Genomic DNA, 17,758 nt, shown 5'->3' on the forward strand with positions numbered 1-17,758 from the left:
AAAGGACAGTGCACATATAAATATATGAATTTCAGATTGCCTGTCCCCCAAATATTACAGGAAAGACTGAAGCTCTGAAGAGCTTTTGATTCAGCCAGTTTCTAGAAATGTAATCCAATTCTTTATAGAGCGTGATATTCAAATGAAGACACTTCAGATCACAATAGAGGTTCTGACCTGAAAGGTCACATATGCCACCCGTTGGTAAAGTACATTTATTAAAAAATGAACACCTCAAGAAAAACCGGCTACTCACTGATGTCTGAAGGGGTGGCACAATCAGTGTGCAAATTCCACATCAAGATACATTATAGAGCCTATAATAAGTCAGTAAAAATATCGTTCTAAACAGTCTAAGGCTAGTTTCACACTTGCGTTGGACGGGAGCCGTAGCATTGCGTTGTGTGACGCATGCAACGGATGCATTGCATATAGTAGCACAACGGATGCTACGGATCGTACAAAATAACGCAATCCGTTATAGGTTTTTTTCCTTGACTTTACACATCTGGGCATGCGCAGGTGTGTAAAGACGGATGCGTTAACGGAATCCGTCAAATGACGCATTCTAACGGAATCCGCCACCATAGGCGTCCATTATAAAAACAACGGACGCCTAACGGATTCCTGCAGGTTGCATTTTTTTTTACACTTTGCCAAGCGCAGAAAAACGCTACATGCGTTCCATCCGCCCGACGCAGTGTCAAAATAACGTTGCTGCGTCGTCCAGCGGATGCAACGCAGACACTTGCGTTACAGTGCGTCGTCCATATAAGTCTATGGAGAATAGCGCAGTGCGTTAACGGACTGCGCTATTCTCCATAGTGACGGAATGCGCTGAACGCAAGTGTGAAACTAGCCTAAAGCAAAAGGCTACAGGCTGCAGCCCCAGCTGTGTGCATTATCCTGGCTGTGTATCAAAATACAAAGGACCCCATGTGGCTTTTTATATTATTATTTAAATAAATAAATTTAAAAGCCAGTGACAGCTGTCCTTAACCCCTTATATTACCCCTACTGCCACCGCACCAGGGCAATCAGAATGAGCAGGGTAAAGCCCCAGAATTGTCACTTCTAATGGATGTGACAACTCTTGGGCATTCGCGAGCTGCTATTTTTAGGCCAATAACCTTGGGTCTCCCCAGCCTAAGAATACCAGCCCCCAGCTGTCCGCGTTATCTTGGCAGGGTATCAAAACTGGGGGGGGACCGCACACCAGACTTTTTAATTATTTATTTAAATAATTAAAAAAAAAATAAGAAAAAGCCGCATAGGGTGCCTTGTATGTTGATACAACAGGCAAAATATCGCACACAGCTGGGAGCTGCAGCCTATAGCCATCTGCTTTATCTCCAGCTAGGTATCAAAATACGACAGACGCTCCGCCATTTTTTTAAAATATTTTTTTATTTGTACACTTCACAACCAATCACAGACATCAGCAGTCTGGCTACAACCAATCACAGACGCTATCACAGAGGGTGGGAGAGGAAGGAGTCAATATGCATGAGAGCTAATAAGCAGACCTGGAAGTGGTGGGACAGCAGTTCGGGAGATTCGGTAAGTATAACTATCCTGCTCTAATCCCCATTTTGCTTTCTTTTCCAGCCCCCCTAGCCATTACTAACACCATTTTACAGCACACAAATTCCGGTCCCCATAGATTTATATTGGGTTCGTCATCTGGGCTCATGTTTTTTGTTTGTTTGTTTTTTGTTTTGTTTTTTTAAGTCCGGCCATTGCCACCAAATCCAAACACCTGCAGGTTTGCCCATGCCTAATTATGAACCATAACTGCACCTTTCATCAAAGAAGAAAAGAAGATTTTGAGTACTCACCATAAAAGCTCTTTATTGAAGCCTTTATTAGGGTACACAGGAAACCATGGAACATCTTAAAGCAGCCCCGAGGGTGGGACAAAAGGAGAAGGAAGAAAAAGTCGGTGTCTAAGTATGGGCCACTGCCGCTTGCAGAACTGCCCTGCCTAAGATGCCATCTACTGAGGCAAAAGTATGCACAATGTATGAACATATGACCACATAACAGCCTTACAGAGCTGTGACACCAAGACCTGATGTCAGACAGCCCAGGAGGACCCTAATGCATGGCTGGAATGAGCTATGACCTTGACCAGGGCCAGTCTGTCCTTTATGCTTCCAAGAGGGCTGAACAGATCCAAAGAAAAATGGTGTTTGAGGCAGCCCCTATGATGTCCATCAGGAATCTCTGACGCTATCCAGATTGTGTAAAGCGTACTCCAAGGGATGAGAAAGATATGGGCAGTACAACAGAAGAACAATATCCTCATTAAGGTGTATGGCGGAGACCACCTTAGGAAGAAAAAAAAGGCACAGGGCGAAGTACCATTTTTGTCCTGGTGAAGAATGAGAAATTGAGAGCGACAAGATAAAGCTGCGAGATCTGAGACTTGCATGATGAAGCTGACTGCCACCAGGAAGGCAACCTACCAAGAGAGCAAGGAGAGAGAGAAATCTCCCAAATGGGTTTAAAGGGAGGACCTGAAGAATTATTAAAGCTCAAAACTGAGATCAAATGGGTGGATAGAGGGCACAGAGTGAGCGATGCCCTGTAAAAAGGTCTTAATGTGAGAGCGGAAAGCCAAATTACTCTGGAAGAGAATAGAGTGCGGTGACCAAACCCCTAAGGAAGCTAAGGGTCAGCCCGTACTTGAGACCAGACTGTAACAAGGCAAACAGAAAAGGAAGAGAAGAAGACAAGGGAGCGACCTGACCTGGTTAGCTATACAACAGTGGAAGAAGGCCTTCCATGTGCGATGATAAATAAGGGAAGAAAAGGCCTTCCTCGCCTTGATCATGGTCTGAATGACCTGATAGTTTAAAAATATTTCCTTTAAAACTTTGGCTTCAACAGCCATGCCGTTAGATTGAAAGACTGTGAATTCTGGCCAAAGTGGGGGCCCTGCGGCAGAAAATCTGAACGGTCTGGAAGCTTCCAATGAACGTCTGCAAGAAGATGGATTATCTCTGTATATCAGGTTCTTCTGGGCCAGTCTGGGGCTACGAGCATTACTGGCATTCCTTCCATCTTGACTTTGTCTCTGGTCCTCAGGATCATTAGGAGAAGAGGAAACAGATATGGAAGGGAGAACCGGACCCATAGAATTTCCAGATCATTGAAGTCGAGTGTGAGTGGGTCATGTGACTGAGTCACGAACTGAGTGATCTGGTTGTTTCTTCTGGACGCTATAAGGATCTACGTCCGGTGTGCCTCCTTTCTGACAGATGTGGCTAAGACTGCTGGGTTCAGAGTCCACTCAACCACTGAGAGGCCTTCGTGACTTAGGAAATGGACAGTCCATGTTCCACTCCGGGAATATGCACTGCTGAAATTGCCGGAACATTCTGCTCGGCCCATGATAGGATGCAGGCTACGTCAAACATGACTATCTTGCTCAGAGTTCCACCCTGGTGGTTTATGTCTGCCACGGCCATAGCATTGTTGTACTGAATTGGATTGGGTGATCCAAGAGATGGTCTTGCCAATAAAGAAGAGAAAGAAAATTGGCTCTGCATTCGAGGATGTTGAAGGGAACAGATACTTCCTGAACTTTCCAGCCGCCTTGAACTGTGCAACTCTAGCATCCTGCTCCCTGTCACAACTTCCCAGAGCACTGGAAGAAGTTATCACCCACGGTGAATGACTGGGAAGTGTAGCTACCAGAGTAAGGACTACCTAACTTGGGGGAAAGGGGGCCAGAGACGGATGAGTCGGCCCATCAATGATGCAATCCTGTCCCATGAAGACAGAAGTGTAAGACAAAAGGGGTTGGGTGTGAAACTTTGCAAATGGGACCGCTTCCATGTCAGCTACCATCTTCCCCAATACGCTTAAGCAGTACCATAGCGATCGTGGTGGAGTGAGGCTGCAGGAGCATATCCCTTGAAGCAGGGCAGACACCTTTTCTTCTGGAAGGAAGACTCTTCCTAAAAAATAAGACAATAACTAGGCTGGGATCGGAGAGTACCTCCATCTGTAGATGATCCAGCCGAGACAGGTTAGAGTGTCGAGAGTGATTTGGAGACTCTCGAGATAGGTTCGGAAGGAAGGAGCCCCAAAAAGGGATGACTAGGATCCCTCTGGCTCAGAGGATGGCCATGACTGCCACCATGACCTTGGTGAAATCCCTAGGAGCCGTAACAAGGCCAAAGAGAAGGGCTATGAACTGAAAGTCTCGAATTGCAAAACATAGGAATCTCTGGTACACTAGAATAATGGGGTTGTGAAGGTACGCATCCTGAATTTGCACCAAAGAGAGGAACTCTTCTGATTAAATCAAGGCTATAAAGGAACGAAGAGACTCCATTCTGAAATGCAGTAGCCAGACGTGCTTGTTCAAACTTTTGAGGTCCAGACTGGCTCAAAAGGAGCCCTCCTTCTTTGGAATCACAAACAGGTTTGAATAAAAACTTGAAAAGCGCTCATGGTACGGGACGGGAATGATGACGCCTGACTGGCAAAGGGAAGAAATGGCCTTAAAGAGAATCTGTCAGGTGCAATATGCACCCAGAACCACGAGCAGTTCTGTGTGCATATTAGTGATACCTGCCAAACAGTCCCTGTATACACTAGCATAGATAAAGAGATCTTTAGAAAAAGTATTTCTAACGATTGTTTAGTATATGCTAATGAGGCCAGCAACTAGTCGCAAGGGCGTTACTTCCCTTGGCTAGTCGGCCCACATAGCATGTTTCCACGCCCCTGTGGGCGTACTAACATGCTAATGAATGCGCAGTGACGCACATATACCTCACTGTTGATGGCGGATGATGGATGCGCACTGGGCATGATCCGGAGTCCCCAGCACTTCCAGTCATGTGCACTATATATCACTGAAGCCTGGAAGCATACATTTAGCATCAGTTTAGTGCGTACGATCACAAATACCTTTTCCTCCTTTTCCTGATGAAACTGACTCCCTCCTCACAGGCTTGGAAGTCTTCAGGAGCCCCGCGAGGGGAGTCGCTGGTACAAGGTCCTTCTTCCTTCCCTGCGCCAACTCACTCTGGTGGGCGAGCAGTGCTAGAAGTGGATGGCAAGGACCATCCACCTGGAAGTCTCTAACCTCTGAGGTTTTAGAAGAAAGGGTCCTGCTGTGCAGACCAGAAAGGGTACGATGTGGATCAGACCCCACTATTCTCTCGGTCTCTTAGGGGGTGACAGAGTCACTCTCTCACGCTGTTTACCCAATGACAAACTGAGCCTGAAAGCCCAAAAAAGCGACAAATGAAAAACAAAAACAAGAGAACATAAGGTAGAATCTGTTCCAAGGGGAACAGTGTATGCCTCCTACGGACACTAAAGGGTACTTTACACTCTGCAATATGGGTACCGATAGCGAGCGTACCCGCCCCCGTCTGTTGTGTGTCACGGGCAAATCACTGCCTGTGGCGCACAACATCGCTAACACCCGTCACAAGGACTTACCTTCCCTGCGACGTCGCTCTGGCCGGCGAACCGCCTCCTTTCTAAGGGGACGGTTTGTGCAGCGTTACAACGACATCACACGGCAGCCGTCCAATGGCAGAGGAGGGGCGGAGATGAGCTGCCGGAACATCCCGCCCACCTCCTTCCTTCCTCATTGCCGGTGGACACAGGTAAGGAGATGTTCGTTGTTCCTGCGGTGTCACACGTAGCAATGTATGCTGCCGCAGGAACGACGAACAAGATCGTACCTGCAGCAGCAACTATATTATGAAAAGGAGCGACGTGCCAACGAGCAACGATTTTTCGCGCTTTTGCGCTCTTTGATTGTCGCTCCTTGGTGTCACACGCTGCGATGTCGCTAACGGCGCCGGATGTGCGTCACTAACGACGTGACCCCGACGAAATATCGTTAGCGATATCGCAGCGTGTAAAGTACCCTTAAGCTAAAACTGATTAACTTAGTTCTAGTTGGTGGGTGAGCCCTGCTGAGGAGTCAATCTTCTAGTGGCAGCAGGATACACCCATGGTCTCCTATGTCCCCGAATGAAGCAACACAGAAATGATTACACTGGACCAATCTTGTTTTTTTGGCACATGTAAAAAGACAACATATAAAAAACAAAGTTTGTAATACAGAGTGTGATGGTCTGCTATCATCCAGAAAATCAAGGTGCAGACGGGCTTCATGTTAAGAGTTTATAATTAGATTGTTTATTCTACTTGTGAAACTCATTGTAAGAAATACTCACATTTCGCTCAGAAAGGACAGCTCCGGTTTAGGGACCACGGTGGCTTTTCTTGCCCTTTTGGGAAGTTCAGACATCTAAGAAACAGAAAGGTGAAGTCTGGGTTACCATAGCTGTTCAGGGCAGGCATAGAATTTGCCTCATCCCGGTGAGAAATGGGATGTTTTCTAGATGCCTATAGAAGATCTTATATCCATATACCAAAAAAGGGGCGACACATAGGAGAAAAGCGTCCTACTGGGGCATATGGATGTCTCAAAAGACAGATTTTATTCTAGCAGACTCACGCCATCTTACTATATTTCCCCGATGCCCAGCAGAGCCCTCCGCAATCAGCTGATCACTGGGGTACTGATGCCACGCAATGCAATCATTCTGTACATCAGCGCACGGACCTAGGGCAGAGCTTTATAGTACTAAGATGACAGGTTTAAGCACCGACACCAGGTCCCTAGCTGTCACATTGCAAAGCAGGAGCAATGGAGTGACCGAAGCTCCCCTCTGTCTAACCGCTAAGATGCCAAACTCACTACTGAACACAGACTCTAAGGGGGGCTTTACACGTTGCGACATCGCGGCCGATATATCGTCGGGGTCACGTTGTTAGTGACGCACATCCGGCGCCGATAGCGACATTGCAACGTGTAAATCCTAGGTGCAACGATGAACAAGCACACAAGCGTTAAAAATCGCTGATCTGTGTAACGTCGTTCATTTCCATAATGTCGCTCCATCAGGAGATACGATGTTGTTCGTCGTTCCTGCGGCATCACACATCGCTGTGTGTGAAGCCGCAGGAACGACAAACATCTCCTACCTGCGTCCACCGGCTATGCGGAAGGAAGGAGGTGGGCGGGATGTTACGTCCCGCTCATCTCCGCCCCTCCGGTTCTATTGGCCGGCCGCTTAGTGACGTCGCGTTGACGTCGCTGTGACACCGAACGCACCTCCCCCTTGAAGGAGGGATTGTTCGGCGGTCACAGTGACGTCGCCGAGCAGATATGTGCGTGTGAAGCTGCCGTAGCGATAATGTTCGCTACCGCAGCAAGCACAAGATATCGCACGTACGACGGGGGCGGGTGCTATCGCGCTGGACATCGCTAGCAAATGCTAGCGATGTCGCAACGTGTAAAGCCCGCCTAAGGGGTTTATACTGCTGCAATATCAGTCATCTCCAATCTCAGCAGCTCCAACTGGCTGTCAACTGTATGCCAAAGCCTTTATATGAAGTGTGATCAGCTGCTGCGCTCTCGGCATACTTCCCCACCCAACACGTGACCTGAAGCCTACAGATTTGTGAGCGCAGCTCTGACCTATAAAACCCGATGGAGGAGATGGAAAAAGAACAGTTAATCAGCCCTGCTAGGAAAAAATCACTGAAGATCAATGGGGATAAAGACATTGGATTTTATCGTTCTACGCGTTTCGGAGCTGTACAACCCCTTCTTCAGGAACAAAAATCAATAATGTACATCACTGATTTGTGTTCCAGAAGAAGGGGTTATGCGGGTCCGAAACGCTTAGAACAATAAAATCCAATGTCTTAATCCCCATTGATCCTCTTCTGGCAGCGCTGATTAACCCTTTTCTTCCATCTCCTCCAACGCCATCTTCCTGGGTTCTGCAGCAGCCTTCCTCAACACGTGGTTATAGTGGTTGTGTCTATAAACACAACCACACCAGGTTAGTGCACCTAATTAAATTTTTCTAGTACCAATGGATAAGACACCATTTGCGCCCCCCCTCCTGGTGTCATTTCAGTTTCCCAACCTATAAAACACGATGTAACTTTGGATCAGTGCAACATGATTCACATAATCTGAATGAAATCTTTAAGACGGATCTATCACCAGACTTCAAAATACAATCTGGATACGCTATGAAATACATCTCTTTGACCAGATGAGGCTGGTGTACTGACCTTCAGAATCCATGTCAGAATGGCTGCATAACCCTGAATAACAAATATACCGTAATCATTTTAGGAGTTGGAATGCTTCTTTTAATACTAAGGCAGGAAAACGTTTTCAAAAGATTATACAGCTATTCTGCCATGGATTTTCAAGGTAAGTACACCAGCATCATTGGTCTAAGACAGGGGTCTCAAACACGCGGCCCGCGGGCCGCATGCGGCCCGTCAGGCTGCTTCGTGCGGCCCCCAGTCTCGTGCCCCTGTTCACCATCGCGGCCGGTGCAGGGGCCGCAGCCACTGTCTGCACTTTGTTAGATGAGTGTTCTGCCGGCGCTGCGTTCTCAGAGGCAAGGACTGTGCGCGCGCAGCGCCGGCAAAATAACCATCTGATCTGACATAAATCGCTGCCAGGGGCTGTGGCCCCTGCACCGGCCGCGATAGTCACCGGGGCACGGCCTGCAGACAACAAGAAGCAGAGGTGAGGAGCCGAGGGAACGCGGGACAGGTGAGAAGAATGGAGGTTTTTTATTTTTTGTGTATGTGAAGGACGGCACATTAACCCCTTAGCGACCTATGACATACTGGGTACATCATGGCTCCCTGGTACTTAAGGATCCATGACATACCCAGTACGTCATGGCGAGATCGTGGCCCCGGTGACTGCGATCTCTGTTTGCATTGCAAATAGCAAATACCTTAGATTCGGGGAGGAAGGGACCTCAGGAGGGGTGGTGTCTCCTCCCCGGACCTACGGAGGCTGTGATTGGCTGTGCGGCGTTCGTCAGCCAATCACAGCCACTGTAATGTTCCAGCCATTGAAAATGGCTGTAACATTGAAATCCAGCCATGATCAGTGCAGCTGTAGCACCGATCATTGGCTGGAGCTGGGTGACCTCTGTTTCACCCGCCCCCAGCTCTGATTGGAGAGACTGGCCTTGTGACCGATCTGTCCAATCACTGTGGATCTGGGGCCAGAGACCGCCCGCTCAGCTTCACTCAGGAATCTGTGGGTGGAAGCCGAGAACGATCGGTAAATTATCACCTTTCACCCGCCGCCACTGCCCCCACCACCCATTACTACAGGATGGGGACATTACTATAGAATAGGGACAAGGTGGGCACATGTCTATAGCTTGGGGACAAGGTGGGCACATGTCTATAGAATAGGGACAAGGTGGGCACATGTCTATAGAATAGGGACAAGGTGGGCACATGTCTATAGGATGGGGACAAGGTGAGCACATGTCTATAGGATGGGGACAAGGTGAGCACATGTCTATAGGATGCGGACAAGGTGAGCACATGACTATAGGATGGGGACAAGGTGGGCACATGTCTATAGGATGGGGACAAGGTGGGCACATGTCTATAGGATGGGGACAAGGTGGGCAAATGTCTATAGGATGGGGACAAGGTGGGCACATGTCTATAGGATGGGGACAAGGTGGGCACATGTCTATAGGATGGGGACAAGGTGGGCACATGTCTATAGGATGGGGACAAGGTGGGCACATGTCTATAGGATGGGGACAAGGTGGGCACATGTCTATAGAATAGGGACAAGGTGGGCACATGTCTATAGGATGGGGACAAGGTGGGCACATGACTATAGAATGGGGACAAGGTGGGCACATGACTATAGGATGGGGACAAGGTGGGCACATGACTACAGAATAGGGACAAGGTGGGCACATGACTATAGGATGGGGACAAGGTGGGCACATGACTATAGGATGGGGACAAGGTGGGCACATGACTATAGAATAGGGACAAGGTGGGCACATGACTACAGGATGGGGACATTACTAAAAGATGGGGACATTACAAGGATGGGCATAATACTATTGGATGGGGACATTACTATAGAATAGGGACAAGGCTGGGGTCATTACTATAGGATGGGGAACATTACTAAAGGATGTTGGCCAAAATTTCTATATAGTGATAATTGTAACACTATTAGTTACAAGAAAGGGATAAAATGTAAAAAAAAACAAAAACAAAATAAGGCATGACTTTTTTTATCATCAATTTATTTTTTTTTTTTAGATTTAACCAAAGAATGTGCACATTTGTTATAATAAACAAGTGAAAAATGTTGACAATCAGTCATCCAAAGGTGTGTAAAAAAATATATATGGTACCAATAAAAATGTCACTTTGTCCTGCAAAGAATGCGGCCCCCCAAATTATTTTTTTCCTCGGTGCGGCCCATACACCCAGCCGAGTTTGAGACCCCTGGTCCAAGATATCTAGTTACTAATGTATGCAGGTTGTATTGTGAAATCTGGTGACAGATCGGCTTTGGTAACATGATAGTCGACCATGACTCCATTAAAGGTGCAGTTTAGCAGGACATGCGCACTTTACATTCCCGGTGTGAATACTTTACCTTTGCTACTTTACTGTGTCAGAAGTGGACGTGTTCAGCACTTGACCTATGGAGAGAGGCGAACAAAATTAGGCACATGCACTAAAAAGAAAAGAAGAGCGGTCCTTCACTATGGAGGACCATGTGAGGTTTTAATTTTTAACCGCTTCACAGCCAGACGACTTGCCATTCTTGATTGTATATTTTTTACTCTTCTTCTTTTATATTTGTATACTTTTCCGCTGACAGAACCGCATAGGGACTTATTTCTTGAAGGGATGAGTTGTAGGTTTTAATTTTTATTTTACCATGTAATATACAGGAAAATTAGAAAATGCAATTCAACTATTTGTACGGATTTTGTTTTTACAGCGTTCATTGCGTGGTAAGTGACCTGGCAACAGGATTCTCCAAGTAAATGTGATTATGGCAACACCAAACTTCTTTTTTTTTTTTTCTTGCTACTTAAGCGGTGTAATAAAAAAAAAAAAAACGTAATGTCACAGTATTGCAGTATATAGGAAGACACGGTGGCTCAGTGGTTAGCACTATACTATATATAGGGCAGCACGGTGGCTCAGTGGTTAGCACTATACTATATATAGGGCAGCACGGTGGCTCAGTGGTTAGCACTGCAGTCTTGCAGCGCTGGGGTTCTGGGTTCAAATCCCACCAAGGACACCATCTGCAAGGAGTTTGTATGTTCTCCCCGTGTTTGCGTGGGTTTCCTCTTGTTCTCCGGTTTCCTCCCACACTCCAAAGACATACTGATAGGTTACCTAGATTGTGAGCCCCAATGGGGACAGTGATGCTGATGTATGTTAAGCGCTGCGGAATATGTTAGCGCTATATAAAAATAAAGATTATTATTATATTTTGCTCAAATCTGTGAAGCTCGGCCTGTGGAGAACATGAGGGCCAACATTGAAGCCATGGTGACCTTCAGGGGGCTTTTCGCTGTCTATAATTTCATTATGGGGTAATGGGGGCCGTCAACACATGGAACTGTGTGCGCCCCTTGAGGAATTCTTAAATGCTACTGTAAGACATTAACCGTGGCACTTAAGGGTTTACAAGCAGCGAACGGTGCCTAGCTCTGATCACTGCTATTACAGTGAGGTGTTGACTGTGTAAGGCCTCCAACACACATCCGTGCCGCCGATACGTGTTTGGTACGTTTTTGCACGTACCGGCGGCACGGAGACACATACACCAATGTTACCCTATGGTAACAGGCACACACACGTAAAATCACACGGAACATGTGTCCGTGTCGTTTGTACGTGTGAGCGTTTTTCCACACGCCGCTTAACATGTCCGTTTTTCTCCGGCATCACGCAGGCACGGACCCGCTAAAGTCAATGGGTCCATGCCTGCACGTACGGCACACGTAGCATGTCCATATGCTACACGTACCGTCCGTGTGCGTTATGTTGGTGAAATTTGGATGCGATGACTGTCAATCTCCCTCTGTCGGTCGGTATCTTTCGCTGTCAGATGGTCACTCTGTCTCTCTCTCTGTCCGTCGGTCTGTCTCTCCAAATCTCGCATACTCACCGATCCCCGATCACTGGCACGGCGCTGCACAGCTGTCAAAAACCTCCGGCGGCTTTTATTGTTTTGAAAATGCCGGCCGCTCATTATCCAATCTCGTATTCCCTGCTTCCTCCGCCCACCGGCGCCTAGGATTGGTTGTAGTCAGACACGCCCCCACGCTGAGTGACAGCTGTCTCACTGCAACCAATCACAGCCGCCGGTGGGCGGGTCTATATCTTGCAGTAAAATAAATTTTAAAAAAACGGCGTGCAGTCCCCCCCCCCAATTTTGATACCAGCCAGGGTAAAGCAACACGGCTGAAGGCTGATATTCTCAGGCTGAGGGGCTCCACGTTATGGGGAGCCACCCAGCTTAACAATATCAGCCAGTAGCTGCCCAGAATTGCCGCATCCATTAGATGCGACATTTCCAGGACTCTATCCAGCTCATCCCGAATTGCCCTGGTGCAGTGGCAATCGAGGTAATAAGGGGTTAATCATGGCAGGCGTCTCCCCGAGATTCCATGATTAACCTGTAAGTGAAAGTAAATAAACACACACAACGGAAAATCCTTTATTTGGAATAATACACAAAAACAAACACCCTCTTTCACCACTTTATTAAGCCACAAATACCCATCCAGGTCCGGCGTAATCCACGGAGGTCCCACAACGCTCTCAGCTCTGCTACATGAAGGTGACAGGAGTGGCCACATACCATGACCGCTGTCTGTCAGCTCCATGCAGCAACTGAGGTGAGCCGCGCAATCAGCGATGATGTCAGTCAGGTTACTCGCGGCCATCGTTGGATCCTCCAACTGTGACAGCAAGTCGCCCAAGTGACTGAAGTGAGCTGCGCGATCTGCAATGAAGTCACAGGTGAGTTGCCGTCTCAGGTGGAGGACTCCAGCTAGCCGTGGTTAGCCTGAGTGACAGCAGCGATAATCACGCCGCTAACTTCAGTCACTCAGGGGATTAGCGGTCACCTGTGAGTCCTTCACGTGTGACCGCTAATCAGGACGCCACACACAGACAGAGCAGTGTTATGACAATGAAGTTGGGTGAAGTTCACCCAAGTTCATTCTCATCGCGCGTCGCTGTCTGCTGTCAGCGGGTATGTATCTACAACATTTTGCCACACACTTACGTATTTGACACAAACACAGACATTCCACACGCACACACGGCGAGCATACGCCATCACACGGATGTCACACGTACCGGAGAAACGCCCATAAAAAACGGAACACGGACCCGAAAAACGGAACATGAGACACGTACATTTTTTTGCGGAAGTGTGTTGGAGGCCGAACTCAGCTTCCGTCCATCATGTGTGAAGAGGACTCGGCTCCAGATTTCAGACACCCAAAATAGGATGGGCCAGAATGTCTTATGTCAAGAAGGGGCTAAACCCATTCAAACTTCAGGTGTTGAATATAGTGGACTGATGGGGCTCACGTCACTCAAAGCAAAAGCTGCATATGTGGTGACAGCAAACACCTGAGAAATCACAACCCATACAGACCGTGGCATCTTAGTGGTTGGAGACACCAAAACGGAACCGGAACCCATTTACCACCTCAATGTCAGCTGAGGACATATTATATTATTATTATTATTATTATTATTATTAATAATAATATGTATTCACTTATATAGCACTATTAATTCCACTTTACATACAATGGCAACACTGTTCCCATTGGGGTTCACAATCTAGGTTTCCTAAGGGTACTTTCACACTTGCGTTGTTTTTTTTTTTTGGCGCAATCCGCTGTCTTGGGAAACAGCGGAATCCGTTAACGGATTCCGTTGTTTCCCATAGACTTGCATTGAAGAAGGATTGTGTCAAAAGTACCTGCGTTGCTTCCGTTGGCCGATGCTCCGTTGCTTCCGCCAAGCGGAAGCAACGCAGAATGTAACGTTAAATGCTTGTGTCAAAATGACGCCAACCAACGGATTCCGTTGGTTCCGTTAAAATTTATAATGGTCCCCTATGGTAACGGATTCCGTTGCTAAGTGCTTAACAACGGAATCCGCTGCTGCATTCCGCTAATATTCTGAGCATGCCCAGAATGAAAAAAAATAAAAAAAGAAATAAAACAGAGTCGACGGATTCCGTTAGACGGACGCCTAACGGACGCCAAACGGATGCAACGGTCCGTTATTTCACAGGAATCAGCTAACGGATTCCTGTGAAATAACGGACCCGTTACCACCACAAAAATAACGGATGCGTCAAAACGACGCAGCAACGGACCCAGCGGATTCAACCCAACGCAAGTGTGAAACGAGCCTAAAGCGGGCTTTACACGCTACGACATCGCTAATGCAGAGTCGTTGGGGTCACGGATTTTGTGACACACATCCGGCCGCATTAGCGATGCCGTTGCGTGTGACACCGATAAGCGATTTTGCATCGTTGCAAAACCGTGCAAAATCGCTAATCGGCGACACGGGGGTCCATTCCCAATTACCGTTACTGCCGCAGTAACGAGGTTGTTCCACGTTCCTGCGGCAGCACACATCGCTGCGTGTGACGCCGCAGGAGCGAGGAAGCTCTCCCTACCAGCCTCTCGGCCGCTATGCGGAAGGAAGGAGGTGGGCAGGATGTTACGTCCCGCTCATCTCCGCCCCTCCGCTGCTATTGGGCGGCGGTTCAGTGACGTTTCAGTGACGTCGCTGTGACGCCGCACGGACCGCCCCCTTAGAAAGGAGGCGGTTCGCCGGTCACAGCGACGTCGCCGGACAGGTAAGTATGTGTGACGGCTCTGGGCGATGTTGTGCGGCACGGGCAGCGATATGCCCGTGTCGCGCAACAGATGGGGGCGGGTACCCACGCTAGCGATATCAGGACCGATATCGCAGTGTGTAAAGTAGCCTTTAGAGTATGTTTTTGGAGTGTGGGAGGAAACCGGAGTACCCGGAGGAAACCCACGCAAACACGGGGAGAACATACAAACTCCTTGCAGATGGTGTCCTTGGTGGGATTTGAACCCTAATGAAAGTTTCCTGATCTGCCATGTTATAATGTTAGTACTCCTACTAAATCAAATCGTTAATCACATTTAATAATACAGACTTCATATATTAAATTGAATCTCTTAGACCTCATGAGACTGGATTATTTACTTTGAAAAAGCAGATTTCTTAGACCTACTGAGATTGGAGTATTTACTTTGATAATACATATTATAAACACTGTTTAATCCTTTGTGAAAATTTTCCTCCCACATATTGAGATTAGCATTTTAGGAGTCTGGAAAACATCACAAAGTGCTCATTTTAATATTAGGATTTTACAATCCGTCTGACAGATTTTCAAAGTAAATACACCAACCTCATCAAGTCTAAGAGATCAATAACGGATACAGTCTGTATTGTGAAAGCTGCTAAAAAAAAAAAATATAAAAAACAAAATCTGACCGGAACAATACAATAACGTACAGAAGGTTCACAGGGTATCATTAAATTGATTGCACCTTTTCAAATGCACTAGTGAAACTAAAAAAATGAATTAAAAATAGTTTACAAAACAATTACCCCAAAAAGCATTTTAAAAAAAAACAACAGGTTTATAAACATCCTTTTTTTCTATTTATTAAAAAATAAACATAAATTATATCATGGGTGAAAAAAAGAATTACAGAATCGTTGTTTAATTTACTCATCTTGTCCAAAAATAAATAAAAAATGAACAATAAGGTCTACATATCCAAAAACTATAGCAAAGTGAGAAAAAGAAAAAAATACTGGTACTTCAAGAAGCAAAACAATAAAAAAAAGGGTTCATAAAATACAACAATAAAAAAACAATTTTTGTTTTTAAAGTAAATATACATATAGCAGCAAAACAATATGTATAAATTTATATTATATAGATATATATATATTATATATATACACATATATACAGTTAGGTCCAGAAATATTTGGACAGTGACACAATTTTCGCGAGTTGGGCTCTGCATGCCACCACATTGGATTTGAAATGAAACCTCTACAACAGAATTCAAGTGCAGATTGTAACGTTTAATTTGAAGGTTTGAACAAAAATATCTGATAGAAATTGTAGGAATTGTACACATTTCTTTACAAACACTCCACATTTTAGGAGGTCAAAAGTAATTGGACAAATAAACCAAACCCAAACAAAATTTTTGTATTTTCAATATTTTGTTGCGAATCCTTTGGAGGCAATCACTGCCTTAAGTCTGGAACCCATGGACATCACCAAACGCTGGGTTTCCTCCTTCTTAATGCTTTGCCAGGCCTTTACAGCCGCAGCCTTCAGGTCTTGCTTGTTTGTGGGTCTTTCCGTCTTAAGTCTGGATTTGAGCAAGTGAAATGCATGCTCAATTGGGTTAAGATCTGGTGATTGACTTGGCCATTGCAGAATGTTCCACTTTTTTGCACTCATGAACTCCTGGGTAGCTTTGGCTGTATGCTTGGGGTCATTGTCCATCTGTACTATGAAGCGCCGTCCGATCAACTTTGCGGCATTTGGCTGAATCTGGGCTGAAAGTATATCCCGGTACACTTCAGAATTCATCCGGCTACTCTTGTCTGCTGTTATGTCATCAATAAACACAAGTGACCCAGTGCCATTGAAAGCCATGCATGCCCATGCCATCACGTTGCCTCCACCATGTTTTACAGAGGATGTGGTGTGCCTTGGATCATGTGCCGTTCCCTTTCTTCTCCAAACTTTTTTCTTCCCATCATTCTGGTACAGGTTGATCTTGGTCTCATCTGTCCATAGAATACATTTCCAGAACTGAGCTGGCTTCATGAGGTGTTTTTCAGCAAATTTAACTCTGGCCTGTCTATTTTTGGAATTGATGAATGGTTTGCATCTAGATGTGAACCCTTTGTATTTACTTTCATGGAGTCTTCTCTTTACTGTTGACTTAGAGACAGATACACCTACTTCACTGAGAGTGTTCTGGACTTCAGTTGATGTTGTGAACGGATTCTTCTTCACCAAAGAAAGTATGCGGCGATCATCCACCACTGTTGTCATCCGTGGACGCCCAGGCCTTTTTAGAGTTCCCAAGCTCACCAGTCAATTCCTTTTTTCTCAGAATGTACCCGACTGTTGATTTTGCTACTCCAAGCATGTCTGCTATCTCTCTGATGGATTTTTTCTTTTTTTTCAGCCTCAGGATGTTCTGCTTCACCTCAATTGAGAGTTCCTTAGACCGCATGTTGTCTGGTCACAGCAACAGCTTCCAAATGCAAAACCACACACCTGTAATCAACCCCAGACCTTTTAACTACTTCATTGATTACAGGTTAACGAGGGAGATGCCTTCAGAGTTAATTGCAGCCCTTAGAGTCCCTTATCCAATTACTTTTGGTCCCTTGAAAAAGAGGAGGCTATGCATTACAGAGCTATGATTCCTAAACCCTTTCTCCGATTTGGATGTGAAAACTCTCATATTGCAGCTGGGAGTGTGCACTTTCAGCCCATATTATATATATAATTGTATTTCTGAACATGTTTTTGTAAACAGCTAAAATAACAAAACTTGTGTCACTGTCCAAATATTTCTGGACCTAACTGTATATATATATATATAGACACACACACATATATATATACACATAGCCACACATAGGCTATGTTTTGAGGGAAAATTTTAACCCCGCGCTTTACAGTTATTCGCCAAAAAACCTGCCTCCATTAAAGCGAATGGAGCTAGGAGCCACAGTGCAGCCAGAACTT

The 17,758-nt window shown here is 46.1% G+C and overlaps 1 protein-coding gene across 1 annotated transcript in view; it reads right to left on the reverse strand.

The window, feature by feature from the left end:
- SRBD1 (S1 RNA binding domain 1) overlaps positions 1 to 17,758 on the reverse strand; it is a 342,086-nt gene that overhangs the window by 300,346 nt on the left and 23,982 nt on the right. The window contains 2 exon segments of the mRNA XM_075338030.1: positions 6,216 to 6,289; positions 10,517 to 10,562. Coding sequence (XP_075194145.1) covers positions 6,216 to 6,289 — 74 coding nt within the window. The 5' untranslated portion in view covers positions 10,517 to 10,562.

This window comes from Anomaloglossus baeobatrachus, chromosome 3 (assembly GCF_048569485.1).
Source record: "Anomaloglossus baeobatrachus isolate aAnoBae1 chromosome 3, aAnoBae1.hap1, whole genome shotgun sequence".
In the NCBI taxonomy this organism is placed as follows: domain Eukaryota; kingdom Metazoa; phylum Chordata; class Amphibia; order Anura; family Aromobatidae; genus Anomaloglossus; species Anomaloglossus baeobatrachus.